Raw genomic sequence first — 13,476 nt, forward strand, 5'->3', positions numbered from 1 at the left:
ATGAGCCTGATGAGGTGATGAATAATTAATTAATTAGTTAATTAATTATGCTAATATTAAGAAAAGCATGGAGACACATTGTTAAGTGGAGAGAGAAGATTCCAATAATGGCTGAATCCCTTGAACCTCCAGCAAAAAGAATAAAAACACAAGAAGAAGAACAAGCAGAAGGCAATGGAGTTGAAGAGAATAAATCATTATTGGTATATTAATTATGAATAATTAATTATAATAATTACGTATTTATTAGAAAAGACGAAAGTGTGCACTAGTCATAGCTTATTGTGGTAAAGGGTACATGGGGATGCAAATGTAAGTTAATAACTATTAATAAATCTAGCCACACCTCTTAACCACACCCCTAAGGAACCCAGGAGTCCCTACTATTGAAGGAGAGCTCATGACTGCACTGTGGAAAGCAGGAGCAATATCTGAGGCTCATAAAGACAGTCAGAACAAGCTCGGCTTTCAACGCTGTGGAAGAACTGACAAAGGAGTGTCAGCTGCAAGACAAGTAGTGTCACTAAAGATAAGTTATCAATAGTAGTTATTAGTAGTTATTAATTTTTATTATATTTACATGGTACCTCATCAGTCCATGGTCTCAGCTATTAATGAGCACCTCCCAGAACAAATCAGAATTATTGGTAATTGTAGTAACATTGAGTTATTGGGAATTACACTGCTTAGGTTTGAAGAGGGTTTCTAAAAGTTTCAATAGTAAGAATGCCTGCACTTCAAGACTATATGAGTACTTGCTACCAACTTATGTGTTTGCTCCTTTTAAAGTAAGAATTATTGTTTAATTATTCATTATTATTATTATTATTATTATTATTATTATTATTATTATTATTATTATTTATCAGGCTACTAATATGGATTACAGGATTACTGGTAAGCAGAGATTATTATTAATTCATTTATTTATTCATTTATTAGCTACTGAAATAAATAGGATACAAGCTTTATTAAATATGTATAAAGGCACTCACAAGTTTCACAACTTCACTTCTGGAAAGTAAGAATCAACTGTATCATATTAAACCCTTCTTCCTTCTCTCCCTCCACCCTTAGAAAACCAACTGATCCCAGTTGCCATAGATATATTATGTCCTTTGTGATTGGTTCACCATTTGTTAAGAATGATCTTGAGTTTGTATCACTGAATGTTGAAGGACAGAGCTTCATGATTCATCAGATCAGGAAGATGATCGGTGAGTGATTCAAATCAATGATCCAGTCATGTATGAATCAATGTATTGTGTTAGGATTGGTCATTGCAGTTGTCAGAGGCTACATGAATGACGACGCTATAACTCAAGCATTTGAACCACCTCAGGTAGTTAATTATTAAGTATTTAAGTACTTACAAAAGTCTTTTCTCTCGTTAGACTGACATACCTCGGGCTCCTGCTCTTGGCCTGTTTCTTGATCAAGTTTATTATAAATCTTATAATCGTCGTTTCGGAGATGATGGGGTCCACGAGAAGCTTGAATGGACTGAATATGAAGTAGATTAATAATTGACATATTGTATACTATAGTAATCTTTCAGGATACTGTCAGTCGTTTCAAAGATGAATATATTTACAGACACATCATAGAGACTGAACTCAGGGAACACGTGTAAGATAAACATTTAGAACCATGTACTTATTACATGTTCTTAAAGTTTGGGCTGATTCCGACTTGAAGTTTTGAGTTATAAAAATTAGCGAATTTTCAGAAAAAAGCAAAGACTATAGCCCATGGTTTTTTCCAAAAAATGGCTCCGAAATCACTTCAAATTTTTATTACATTTTCTGATGCATATTGATGTTCTTATGCTGTGTAGCAAGTTTGAGCTGATCCCAACTTCAATTTTTCAAGTTACGGCCATTTAAAAAAACGTCAAAATTCTGAAAAATACCCAAGGCTATAGCCCATGGTTTTTTCCAAAAAATGGCTCCGAAATCACCCCAAATTTTTATTACATTTTCTAATACATATTGATGTCCTTATGCTGTGTAGCAAGTTTGAGCTAATTCCGACTTCAATTTTTCAAGTTATGGCCATTTTAAGAAAATGCCAAAATTCTGAAAAATACCCAAGGCTATAGCCCATGGTTTTTTCCAAAAAACGGCTCCGAAATCACCCCAAATTTTTATTACATTTTCTGATACCTATTGATGTCCTTATGCTGCATAGCAAGTTTGAACTGATTCCGACTTCAATTTTTCAAGTTACGGCCATTTTAAGAAAATGCCAAAATTCTGAAAAATACCCAAGGCTATATATAGCCCATGGTTTTTTTTAAAAACGGCTCCGAAATCACGCCAAATTTTTATTATATTTTCTGATACATATTGATATCCTTATGCTGCATAGCAAGTTTGAACTGATTCCGACTTCAATTTTTCAAGTTACGGCCATTTTAAGAAAATGCCAAAATTCTGAAAAATACCCAAGGCTATAGCCCATGGTTTTTTCCAAAAAATGGCTCCGAAATCACCCCAAATTTTTATTACATTTTCTAATACATATTGATGTCCTTTTGCTGTGTAGCAAGTTTCAGTTGATTCCGACTTCAATTTTTCAAGTTACGGCCATTTTAAGAAAACGTCAAAATTCTGAAAAATACCCAAGGCTATAGCCCATGGTTTTTTCCAAAAAACGGCTCCGAAATCATCCCAAATTTTTATTACATTTTCTGATGCATATTGATGTCCTTATGCTGTGTAGCAAGTTTGAGCTGATTCTGACTAAAGCTTTTTTATTTATGACCATTTAAAAAAAGTAACATATTTTTGCAAAAAAGAAAGGACTAAAGCCTTGGGATTTTTTTGGGAAAACGGCTCCAAAATTATCCATAATTATAACTATTTGATAACATAGATGTACGTCATCATTATTTAATTTATTTTGCAGATTTCTCCATTGGTTACACACATTGCAACTTCACGATTTCTATAAGAGCAGACAAGATCAATCAACAACTCATACCCATGCCACTGAAGCTGATTCTCATACCGCTGAAGCTGATACCCTTACCACTGAAGCTGATTCTCATACCGCTGAAGCTGATACCCATACTACTGAAGCTGATTTGCATACCACTGAAGCAGGAGAAAGTACTGAAGACCAGACTGATGCTAAAACTATTGCTGTGGCAGATTCAGAATCAAAAATTTAAAATTTACACAGAAAATTTGTCAATTGTATGGGCGGGGCTGAAATTGCAGCAACGTGTGTAGGCGTGGCTCGTTTATGGGTGGAGCTAGGACACATGGCAGCAATGAGTGATAGAATTCAGATTGTAGTGAGAGAGGAGAGAGAGAGAGGGAAGGGTATTATGATTATTATTTCGTAGGAACCAGAAGCAAAGAAGCCAAAGACATCTTCAGAGCTATCAAGCCTATCCAGTGACATGGAGGAAGAGAAGAGAGAGGTGGGCGGGGCTGAATGTGATGGAGACTTAACAAGCAAGGACTACTACTTTGACTCTTATTCGCATTTTGGTGAGTGATCACGTGATATTGGACCCTGATCATGTGACTATAATCACAGGCATACACGAGGAAATGTTAAAGGATGAGATTCGTACTTTAACGTACCGGAATGCAATGTATCACAACAGACACTTGTTTAAAGGGAAGGTGATTCTTGATGTGGGGTGTGGCACTGGAATACTGAGCATGTTTGCTGTACGGGCAGGAGCTAAGCACGTTTATGGAGTAAGTTATCAGTAATAATGATAATAATAATTATTAATTATTGATTATTAATATTAATGATGATCATGGATTGAATTCCATAATTACCGTTCTAACAGGTGGATTGTTCTAATATTATTAATCAAGCTCGTGATATTATTCGTGACAATGGGATGACCGATCGTAAGTACAAACTGACCAATCAGATTGTAGCGATATCCTTTCCTTGTATAGGGGTTACATTGATAAAAGGGAAAATGGAAGAGATCGAGTTACCAATCAAACATGTTGATGTAATCGTGTCAGAATGGATGGGATACTGCCTCTTTTATGAGAGCATGTTAGACACTGTTATATTCGCTAGGGACAAGTTCCTGGTAGGTGGAGTCAATGGGTGTGGCTAGTTATTAATACCCATCAATCTAGAAACCTGGTGGATTATTGTTTCCTGATAGAGCATCACTTTATGTGACTGCCATTGAAGACAGGAAGTATAAAGATGATAAGATATACTGTAGGACTTACTTGTATTGTTAGTGACAGCTGCTCTCCCTCCTTCCTCTAGGGTGGGAGTCAGTTTATGGTTTTAACATGAGCAGCATCAGGGACATTGCACTGAAGGAGCCATTGGTTGATGTAGTGGACAATAGACAGGTTTGCTGTGATCACTGTCTTGTGAAAGTAAGTATAGAATATTGACAGAAATATTTATATTCTTGTTGTAGGAGATTGATCTTAATACAGTCAAATCTGAAGATTTATCATTTTCATCTCCGTACATATTGACAGCAACCCATAACGATTATCTTGATGCTCTGGTAGCCTATTTTACTGTGGACTTCACCAAATGTCACAAACGTACCACCATTACCACCTGTAAGTATCAAGCCACTCCCACTTTTATGAACCACGCCCATTTTTTGACTCCGCCTCCTTAGCCCCTGCCGCTCGCTATACTCACTGGAAGCAGACTGTGTTTTATATTGAGGACTGTCTCACTGTTAAAATGGGAGAGCAATTGTCTGGTACAATTACTGTCGGAAAGAATCCCAAAAATAAGGTAATTATGGGGGTGTGGTCAATGAATATTTAATTAGAAATGTGGTCAATGTTTTTCGTTATATAGCGTGATCTTGATTTTGTGATCACTTTTGATTTTGACGGTGAGTTAATGGAATACCACAAGAGGCAAGACTACCACATGAGATGAGGAAGAATCCAGATCCACTTAACCTGCCCCCTGGCCCTCTTTCTATTGAATATTTAATTAAGTGTCATTTTTGTCATCTTTTAAAATAAAGACGATGAACTTTTAGGCAAGGAGGAAGAGAGAGGGGAGGGACAAAAAATAAAAGTAGAGAATGAATACACAAACACGATTATGACAAAAAATGCATCAAAACAGCAGCTGGGAACAGATAGTGTCCACCTGCTAGTTCAAAGTCTTAGAGGTGTGTTCTCGTTCAGTGTCATGTACTCTTGTCGCAATGATACGGACACAATGAGACTCACTCTTGAGAAATCAGTGTGGAATGTTAAGAAGAAGACTAGGAATGCTAATCCTAGGCACCACTCTGATATAGTACTGGTTAAATGAAGAGGATAACCCTGTAATTAATAATAATAATAGTCTATAATAATAAGTAACTATCAGTATTGTTATGGCAGTGTAAAGTATGTGAACTGTAAACTTATGAATATCATTAAGAATACATGTGACTATCAGGAGGGAATGAGTACATTAAGCAGCTGCAATCTGTTATCTGACTAATCTAAATTTGGGGCACAACTTCATAGGGTAGAGCATAATAGGGGAAATATCCATCTTACAAATAATTGAATTATTAGTAAAACAAATAAATAGAACTAGTGATTATCTTACAGGATCTTTGCTGGTCCAATGAGCTGGGTCATAGTCAAGTGAGGACTGATTTCTTATATGACCAGCAACATACATTGTTACCATGACTACACAAGAAAGGGAGGATGCAATATACTGGCTCTAATAACAACATACCCATAATGAAGAAAATGGTTGCCATTAAAGATAAGAACAATCTTAAAATGATGACCACACTGCTAACGTGGCGAGTCAAGCTAGCGTGGTATATTTTATAAGACACTACAGTCTGTAGCCACATGTATACAATACCAAAACCAAATACCATGGCGGCACCAATCATATGAACAATTGAAACTTCGTCGTCCTAAAGTGGGCAGAGTTATCAGTGGGTGTGGTTATTAAGTACCTGGAAAGCTCCAACAAGTAAAAGTCCAAAGACTGAGAGTATTCCGATAAAAAACGTTAAAGGATTGAGGAACAGTATTTTATTGATACTCATTTGGTAGTATTGTTTGATGTGAACGTATCTGATGTACATTATCAGTAACGCTAAGAGAAGAGAGAGAGAGAACAAATAGAGGTTATGTGTAAAAGGATCATTAAAACCTAGTTTACAAATGCATCACAAAACTCATAAAACTTGGCCAATTTGTGTCAACTTTAAAGAAGTCAGATCGATTGCCCGGGAATTTATGCTTTTAAAAAGACTGTAAACTTTACTTAACAAACAACTGTTGTTATGGTAGCATTTGGGAGCCGGAGATAAAGACAAACAGCCGCTTACTGATAATCCCTGAAACACAGCAGATCAATGTGAATACGCAACTCTCAGGTGGTTTGCCACCTGTATCACTAATGTAGGGGAACTCTGGTGTAACGTGGCCATCATTAACAGCTAAAATATATCTGGAGAAAGAGGTTTTATGAGTGAGGGAGAGAGGGGGGAGTCTTACGTTACAATGAACCCGGTACATTGAAGAACAGCCAGAAACACAACCAGCAGCTCTACACCAAACCTCATGATGGTGGCTTTGTAATGGCTGGTAGAGGAGAATCGATTAGTAGAAGAGAGAGCTATAGAAGAAGAGATGAGAAAATGCTTTAATCCTGTCCCAGTCTCTTTTTTAGACGACATGTGACCTATCACTTCCCTAAAATACCACTTCCCTGTCACTTGATATTCACTAAACTTTGCTGCATTCCAGAGAAGGGTGGAGCTCAGGAGGCATTAAAACAACGCAAAGAAGTGGTAATATCTCACCTCAGCATCAACAGTTACTGCAAAGAGCCTGGAAGAGGTTTTGCCCTACTTATCTGTAAGTAAGTTTTTGACTTGTAAAATAAACGTTTAGCCCACTTAAACAGTTTATTTTCATCTTCTGAAACAAACAGTAAACACAGCAAGGAAACAATCATGATCTTTGAAGAACAGAATAATGGTACCAGACTAGATCTACAAACACTACTAATGAACACATTCTTATATCTTCTTTCTGTAGATTCTTTGATAGCATTTGGTAGTAATGTCCCCAGGCTTATGTTTCCAATGCACTCTAGCCCCACAAGACTAGGAATAGAGCAATGTCTTAGAGGACAACCTCACATTGGGCCAGGATCCTACGACAGACATCCTGTAAAATGAAATAAAATACACCATGATACTTTAACATCTCTCTCTCTCTCCTTTTCCTCTATAGGTTGAACTTTTCTTAATCCCACAGAATCAGAAACCCAAGAGTCTCAAAGGATGGTACTTTGGTTGTCGTACTGCTAAACCAAGAGAAGATCTTGCAAAGGTAAAGATAACAATAATTTTGTGGAAACTGATCATTATGTCTTATTAACATGCATAGATGTCATTATTTCCTAGTCCAGCTGAATATCAGTCAGTAAGGTATCAGCTCATTAGAGATGAATATAAACCTTTTGGCGCCTCCTGTCCAAGGTTTCCACCTGGACAATATGAAACCATTTCACCAGGGTATCAAATAATCCTGACTGGCTTGCTTTTTAATAATACTGCATGCATTATAGTCCAGGGAAGTATAAGCATGATGTTGATTTGGATAAAAGAATGGAGTATGAGTATTCCTTTGGAGGAAGACGACTGCTCAAAGAAACGGTCAAAATTAAATGTACCAACGGAATAGCAGAAAAAGTAAGCACTTAAACTAATAATTGTTATTATTATTTGTACTATAATGCAGTGTGATACATGTAGGGCAGACCATATAGGAGATTATTATGAACATAAAACAGAAAATAAGACACTCTGCATGAAGTGCTTTAACTCACTAACGACAGCACAAAACCCAATGAGAGCCAAGTAAGTGGATAATACTACAGTAGATTAATATTCCACATTAATAATAATTATGAAAATTTATCATTATTTGAAGGTTAGTAAGTCGCTATTTTAAAGTACGAGATTGCAAGGCTATACATAGTCATGAGTTTCCAGGGTTTCCTCCCAAAATCATTGTAAGTTTCAATAAGAACTCAGTACTGTGACATTTTGAACTTGCAATTGCAGCTTCAAAGTGAGAAAGATACAAAGAAATTAAAACGGAAAGAAGCATACTTAAAGCTGTATTATTGATTAGTAAAGACTATAGTATAGTTTTTGTTATTAATTATTATTATTTTATTGTTAAAAATAAATTATACACATAATGAGATGAAATAAAATGCCATTGATTGTTGATGCATAATAAATTAAAACAATCCTCTTTTATAATTTGAGTAATATCTCAATTGAAGTGGTTTTGGTTGATGCTGCCTAGAAGTAGGCCTGGATTCGCTAGAAGAATTAAGCATTATTGATACTGTAGTTGGAAAAACTTTACTACCATCACTAGCCCTGTGATCAACAAGTGGTATCTCAGTATTACTACTCTCTTCATGAGAGTTCAATCTTGAAGTATATCTAATTGAGTAACCTTTGTCTCTTGTTGGAATGCCTCCAGCAGTGGACGATGGTCTATTATTGAGTCCTTTTCCTTTTCTCTCTCCTTCTCCTCTTCTAGTCTCATGGTTCCCTGATTGTATCCTTTTGTCTTTTGCTTGTGATTTATTAAAACTGTTCAGCTCACGTGCAAAAGGTATGTTACCACTTGTCTGTGGCCTGCTGGTTGAGTCTCCAGTCATTTTTGAAAGAGATTTCCTTTGATGGTGAAAGTCAAGAACAGCTTTAGCAACGCGTGACTTGTGCCCTGATTTCCTGCTAGTTGAGCTACCAGCAGTATCAGTAGATTTATCTGCTGCTTTATGGCCACCAGCACTGTGAAGGTTACTACGCTTCCTAACAGAAGAAGGTCTTGAATTATAATCAGTAGATGCAGGAACAAACTGTGAGAGTACAGCTCCATTATATACACTACTGGGCCCATTGCTGTTCTTTCTTTGAGTTATGGAGTGAACAGATCGATCACCTCTCTTCTCAATATCAGGGGATGGATACACATACCCCTATTAATTAGTAGATAATTAATAATAAATTAATAATGTACTTACACTCTGTGGGTTATCAGTGAGTCTGTATGGGTCGTGTGATGTCATAGTGATGTCATTATGACTCGTAGGATTATCTAAACTATCGAAAAGCTCCAAGGCAGTAACTGGAGGCTGCATTAGCTGAAGCATTGAATCAGAACTCAGATCATTGTGTGTGAAATCTTCAGTTTCTCCAGCTCCGCCTCCTTTCTTGTAGTTCCATGGATCATTAGAATTATCTTCTTCATCACCTCCTGACTGTGGATTAGTTTTGGGATTAGGTACAGTGGATTTATCGTTGATTCTAGAACCAACACTATCAACTAGTGGAAGGGAATTGACTTTCTTATGCTCTGAGGCTGTTCTTGGTAGTGGGCGTGTCTCATTTCCTTTGGGTGTGTCTCCAGTAGTTATGCTTAGTTGACTAGATGTGGTTAGTTCCCTGTGGGAGGTTCCAATTAGGTGTGGCTTCAGCTGGCGGAATAATTTCGATAAACTAACAAGGTTTCTCATGTTACCACTAGTGCTTGATTCATGTGTCCAATCTGAAGGAGAGAATGACAACTAATTTTGAATTACTATCAATAATAAATTACTGGTATCAATCTGTGCTTCTTCCTGTAGATGATGCACTACGTAGTTTCTAGCAAATGCTCCACTGCTGGTAGTTGCTCCTGACGGCATTACAGCTGGTAACTGAGGTAAGTGTGGCTTTGGAGAAGACATCTTTGGCTGAGAAGGTTGTTGAAGTACTTTTGGAGTAATGGCAATCGGACATCCATTGGAACTCTGTGATACAAATGAAGCAGTGGATGCTATCAACTCTACAATGATAATGAATAAATAAAATAAGAAAATCATACAACCTTTATTTATTTCTAGTGCTGAGGTTAATGGTAGGCCATGTTTCATGAAATCCGAAGCAACCGAAGCAATATACTGAGGCTAGGGGTGAGAGAAAGTTCTAAATTTCATTAATTTAACTTATTAAAATTACCATTGGTTCTTCAATAGGAGTAGCAGTAGATCGTTGTTCCTGGGAGAAATTTATAATAATAATAATAATAGTAATCAATAATGTACCTTCTTCTCCATTCTTTCTAGTACAAATTTGGGTATTCCTCCATTTAATGATGAACTAGATGCAGAGGGTTGAGTAGCAATCCCAGACTCATTAGAAGTGGGAGGAGGAATGGGCGGGGCTGGAACCTTAATAACAGGAGAATCCCCAGTGGGTAGGGCATGATCTATACTAGTTGATTTTTTAATACGATTAGATAACGGCTGATTCTAAAATGATAATAATAATAAAATAAAATAATAATTATTAATTATATTACTTGATTTGGTGAGTGTTGGCTCAGTTTGTGGGTTAATTTAATTCGAGCCTTTTGCCTATTCCTTTCACGTCTGCTCTGCAACTTCTTTTGCTTTTTCTAAAAATCAAATAATAATAATAATACAGTAATTATTATAATTAAATAAACCTTTTTAATTAATTGAACTGGTGGTCCATCAGATTCAGAACTGTCACTACCTGCATCACTATACATTCAGTATACTAACAATTTACTGAAATATACCAATGTTACCTTGACTCCAACTCGGAATAAAAATCCGAATCAAACTTCACATCGAGTGGATCCACCCCAGGGGGAATTTCGACCCCCAGAGCTGTCAATTTTGCTAACAACTGGTTCCTGTAGTCATCAGTAAGCTCTGAGAGTATTTTATCAACTTTAGTCTGATCAGGATCACAGTAATCAAGGAGAGTATCACAGAAATGATATCCCATTGATTCCAAATCCTTCACAGTAAAGTGATAGTGTCCATCTTTTCCGAGCGTTGATCCACAGAATGTCGCCTCTAAAGTATAGCTGTTCAATATTCCCATCTCTTTCCACATGAACACACGCCCCGTTCCTTCCTGTGGGCATGGTCAGGAGGTGTGGTTAAAACACAAGGACTTACTTTAGTTCTTTGCACTCTAAAGTTGCAGCTGTCGTATGTAAATTTGGTTGGAGCATTCCGAGAAAGCATTATAGGAAAAACTCTTGACTGTAATCGTACAGCAGGATCTCGACTACAGAGTAATAATAAAATTATTATTTCTTATGTACATTTACAGCTTACACATTATCACAGCCGTATATAAACACATTCTGCTTTCTGCTGTGTCCATGTAGATCACAGTACACAACTATCTTTCTTTCTTCTGATAATTTCTTAATAAATTGTTTCGCATGCCAGACGGTTGGATAAGCATCTCGTAGCTTTGTACGATAATTTCTGTTCAGATCTCGTCCTGTTAGTGAGCAGCGATAGTTACCAATAATGACACCATCAGGATTCAACATTGGAATGATCTTAAACACAAATGCATCTCTTAGTATCTGAGGAAAGATTAGTAGTTTACTATTAATGAATGTACATGTACATGTACGTACAATGGCGTCAGGTGATTGAGAAGTAAGAAAGTCAATGAGTCCTTTCATCATCCATGAACTGTTAGTCTCTCCTGGGTGCACTCTAGCTGTTACAACGACTGCCTTCTTACCCTAAAAGCAACAAATAATGACACCTCTGAATCCTGATAGATATACTGTACATTACCTGTGCTTCTTCAGGTGTGGTTGAAGGTGTAGTGATGGTCAGTATTGGTACTGGATTACCTGCTACAGTATGACATAATGTCCTCTGCTTGCATATCTGGGACTTAAGAGGGTCCGATGATAATGAACTTAAATACTCCTGAAAGGAAGGAGAGAGAGAGAGGAGGAAGAAAGAGCGTTTGAATTACAACTGCAGTGAAGTGTATTCTTTACTTGTAGGTCAGTGTATGTGTATGGGTAGCAGTGAGTGAAGTAGCAAACGTCTCCGTCCAATTGAAAATTATAAGACCACGTGAGTCCGTAGTAATACTGCTCTGAATTGGTATCTATGCGTCTATAAAAGAGGCGTGGTTAAAGTGGGAGGGGTGGGGAGTGGCTTACCTGATATCAGTTTTGAAGTATTTAATGTTAAAGCCGACACGTCTCCAGCCAACTTTGTACAGTTCAGCTTTTTTCTCAGAGTAGCATAACGGCTGCATGCCTTCATTGTAAAGACTACTGGGCTGCAGAGAGAGAGAGAGGGAGAGAGAGAGGAGTATAGATTAATATCTTCCAGTCTCCTACTCTTACTTTATATAAATTGACAATTGTGAATCTATAGGTTTGACCAGCTCTCATGTTCTGTACACTGAAGTAGAACCACTGGGTGTGCTTACGAGTGTATAAATCAAACCTCAAGTATAACTCGTAATCCCAGCGACCACTAATAATGGTAATGATAATTAATTAATGGGTGTGGTTCAGACTTATAGCCACGCCCATGGCAACTCACACTTGCACTGCTTTTGCAAGATTTCCACTTTCAAATTTCGATTCGAAAACTAATGAATTATTGCCGTTTTCTCTCTGCCTGTGGTGTGGAGTGGAGATATTTGGACCAGGCCTTGCCTTTGTAAACTAGCGGGAAGGAAACAAACGACTCAGTAAATTCCAGTATATCTCAGTATACTAACATATTTCTCAGGCCCTGGTAAGTTGCTGTAGACAATATTTCCTTCACCTAAAGGACTACGCATCTTAGGAGGTACTACAGAACAATCTAAAAGAAATTAATTATTATTATTATTATTTTCTAAAATATTACTGAAGCTAATCTTACCAGGAACATAGAGTGGTTCAGGATGATTTGGTACGTCATACAAAAAGTTGATCCGATTCATAATGCAATTAACCTCGGCCGGCCTAGGAATGAAACATGAAATAACGAGAGAATGGGAATGAGTCCGTTACCATAGTGTCTGCGATTTGATTGGTCGCTGGTATCTTATCAAACTAATTGGCTCTTTCAAAGAATGGAACTAGATATTAAAATAATCCTTGCCCTTCCCTCTCTCTCCTAACCTCTCTCCCTTCTTTGAAATGGTAGATCAGTTGAGTGGTTCTTTTCTTCTCTTCTTCTGTTATGTCGCAGCAACATTTATCATCTCTTGAAGTCTCGCTGGCCACCATCTTGATCTCTTTAGCTTTCCTCCTTTGCTCTAAAGAAAAGGTGGTAAATAATTCTCTCTTTCTCTGTCTCTCTCTCACCGTCCATCATTTGCTGATGAGCTAGGAAGCCATGGGCTAGTAATGTCTTCTTGACAAAGTCTTCAGGAAATGGCTGACTCTGAAAGAAAGAGATAAAGCTATAAAGAGGAGACATTGCTTACTGTAGACTCAGAAAGGTCCCTGTTCAGTTCCTCCAAACGAGCCACCATATTGTCTCACGTTCAGTGAGTCGTAAAGATTCTGACTCCAGTTACCATAGAAACTGACCACACCTACAAAGAAAATCACACCCTCCGTATCCATGGCAACATGCACTTCCTCCTTTCCATGGCAACGAGCCAGCCAC

General features: G+C 37.3%; 4 protein-coding genes across 5 annotated transcripts; 2 read left to right on the forward strand and 2 right to left on the reverse strand.

Annotated features, from left to right (window-relative positions):
• Positions 1–23: 23 nt before the first annotated feature.
• Positions 24–3,190, forward strand: LOC100636947 (tRNA pseudouridine synthase A, mitochondrial-like). The gene is made up of 12 exons (XM_019994135.1): positions 24–203; positions 251–312; positions 367–529; positions 581–647; positions 691–788; positions 870–897; positions 943–1,021; positions 1,078–1,217; positions 1,272–1,342; positions 1,395–1,514; positions 1,559–1,629; positions 2,911–3,190. Exons 1-12 carry the CDS (start codon positions 48–50, stop codon positions 3,173–3,175), a joined length of 1,320 nt encoding a protein of 439 aa, XP_019849694.1. The 5' UTR covers positions 24–47; the 3' UTR covers positions 3,176–3,190.
• A 36-nt stretch (positions 3,191–3,226) lies between these two features.
• Positions 3,227–4,909, forward strand: LOC100637074 (protein arginine N-methyltransferase 1-like). Of its 2 annotated transcripts, none has more exons than XM_019994136.1 (10): positions 3,227–3,301; positions 3,353–3,500; positions 3,550–3,716; positions 3,815–3,878; positions 3,930–4,072; positions 4,122–4,209; positions 4,261–4,376; positions 4,421–4,571; positions 4,634–4,755; positions 4,822–4,909. In XM_019994136.1, exons 1-10 carry the CDS (start codon positions 3,269–3,271, stop codon positions 4,903–4,905), a joined length of 1,116 nt encoding a protein of 371 aa, XP_019849695.1. In that variant the 5' UTR covers positions 3,227–3,268; the 3' UTR covers positions 4,906–4,909. The 2 variants fall into 2 exon arrangements, with proteins under 2 accessions (XP_019849695.1, XP_003384941.2); XM_003384893.3 differs by having other exon boundaries at positions 3,241–3,298.
• LOC100637201 (DNA damage-regulated autophagy modulator protein 1-like) lies at positions 4,844–6,685 on the reverse strand. The gene is made up of 6 exons (XM_011404276.2): positions 6,492–6,685; positions 6,323–6,444; positions 5,945–6,087; positions 5,713–5,902; positions 5,578–5,663; positions 4,844–5,303 (listed from the first exon to the last, which is right to left on the reverse strand). The coding sequence occupies exons 1-6, from the start codon at positions 6,671–6,673 to the stop codon at positions 5,133–5,135; spliced, it is 894 nt and encodes a 297-aa protein (XP_011402578.1). The 5' UTR covers positions 6,674–6,685; the 3' UTR covers positions 4,844–5,132.
• Positions 6,686–8,158: 1,473 nt separating this feature from the next.
• LOC100637326 (cytosolic carboxypeptidase 2-like) lies at positions 8,159–13,442 on the reverse strand. The gene is made up of 23 exons (XM_019994134.1): positions 13,292–13,442; positions 13,170–13,248; positions 12,984–13,120; positions 12,873–12,940; positions 12,742–12,824; positions 12,596–12,681; positions 12,415–12,539; positions 12,213–12,345; positions 12,024–12,145; positions 11,856–11,976; positions 11,644–11,781; positions 11,478–11,588; positions 11,164–11,423; positions 11,002–11,113; positions 10,623–10,957; positions 10,518–10,575; positions 10,371–10,466; positions 10,114–10,320; positions 10,028–10,066; positions 9,897–9,975; positions 9,627–9,854; positions 9,052–9,575; positions 8,159–9,006 (listed from the first exon to the last, which is right to left on the reverse strand). Exons 1-23 carry the CDS (start codon positions 13,337–13,339, stop codon positions 8,254–8,256), a joined length of 3,942 nt encoding a protein of 1,313 aa, XP_019849693.1. The 5' UTR covers positions 13,340–13,442; the 3' UTR covers positions 8,159–8,253.
• Positions 13,443–13,476: the final 34 nt, after the last annotated feature.

This window comes from Amphimedon queenslandica, unplaced genomic scaffold (genome assembly GCF_000090795.2).
Source record: "Amphimedon queenslandica unplaced genomic scaffold, v1.1 AMPQUscaffold_13482, whole genome shotgun sequence".
Lineage (NCBI taxonomy): Eukaryota > Metazoa > Porifera > Demospongiae > Haplosclerida > Niphatidae > Amphimedon > Amphimedon queenslandica.

Excerpts from the sequence above, each read along its gene's own strand:
- LOC100637326 (XM_019994134.1), bottom strand. The coding sequence starts at position 13,339 with ATGGTGGCTCGTTTGGAGGAACTGAACAGGGACCTTTCTGAGTCTACA. Across the intron at positions 13,249-13,291 it reads GGGACCTTTCTGAGTCTACA|AGTCAGCCATTTCCTGAAGA; the intron begins GTAAGCAATGTC and ends TCTTTCTTTCAG. Across the intron at positions 10,576-10,622 it reads TATTCCGAGTTGGAGTCAAG|TGATGCAGGTAGTGACAGTT; the intron begins GTAACATTGGTA and ends CTGAATGTATAG.
- LOC100637201 (XM_011404276.2), bottom strand. The coding sequence starts at position 6,673 with ATGTCGTCTAAAAAAGAGACTGGGACAGGATTAAAGCATTTTCTCATC. Across the intron at positions 6,445-6,491 it reads TGTACCGGGTTCATTGTAAC|ATATATTTTAGCTGTTAATG; the intron begins GTAAGACTCCCC and ends CTCTTTCTCCAG. Across the intron at positions 5,304-5,577 it reads ATTGGACCAGCAAAGATCCT|GGTTATCCTCTTCATTTAAC; the intron begins GTAAGATAATCA and ends TATTAATTACAG.
- LOC100637074 (XM_019994136.1), top strand. The coding sequence starts at position 3,269 with ATGGCAGCAATGAGTGATAGAATTCAGATTGTA. Across the intron at positions 3,717-3,814 it reads GAGCTAAGCACGTTTATGGA|GTGGATTGTTCTAATATTAT; the intron begins GTAAGTTATCAG and ends CCGTTCTAACAG. Across the intron at positions 4,210-4,260 it reads TAAAGATGATAAGATATACT|GGTGGGAGTCAGTTTATGGT; the intron begins GTAGGACTTACT and ends TCCTTCCTCTAG.
- LOC100636947 (XM_019994135.1), top strand. The coding sequence starts at position 48 with ATGCTAATATTAAGAAAAGCATGGAGACACATTGTTAAGTGGAGAGAG. Across the intron at positions 898-942 it reads TATGGATTACAGGATTACTG|CTACTGAAATAAATAGGATA; the intron begins GTAAGCAGAGAT and ends TTCATTTATTAG. Across the intron at positions 1,218-1,271 it reads TCAGATCAGGAAGATGATCG|GATTGGTCATTGCAGTTGTC; the intron begins GTGAGTGATTCA and ends GTATTGTGTTAG.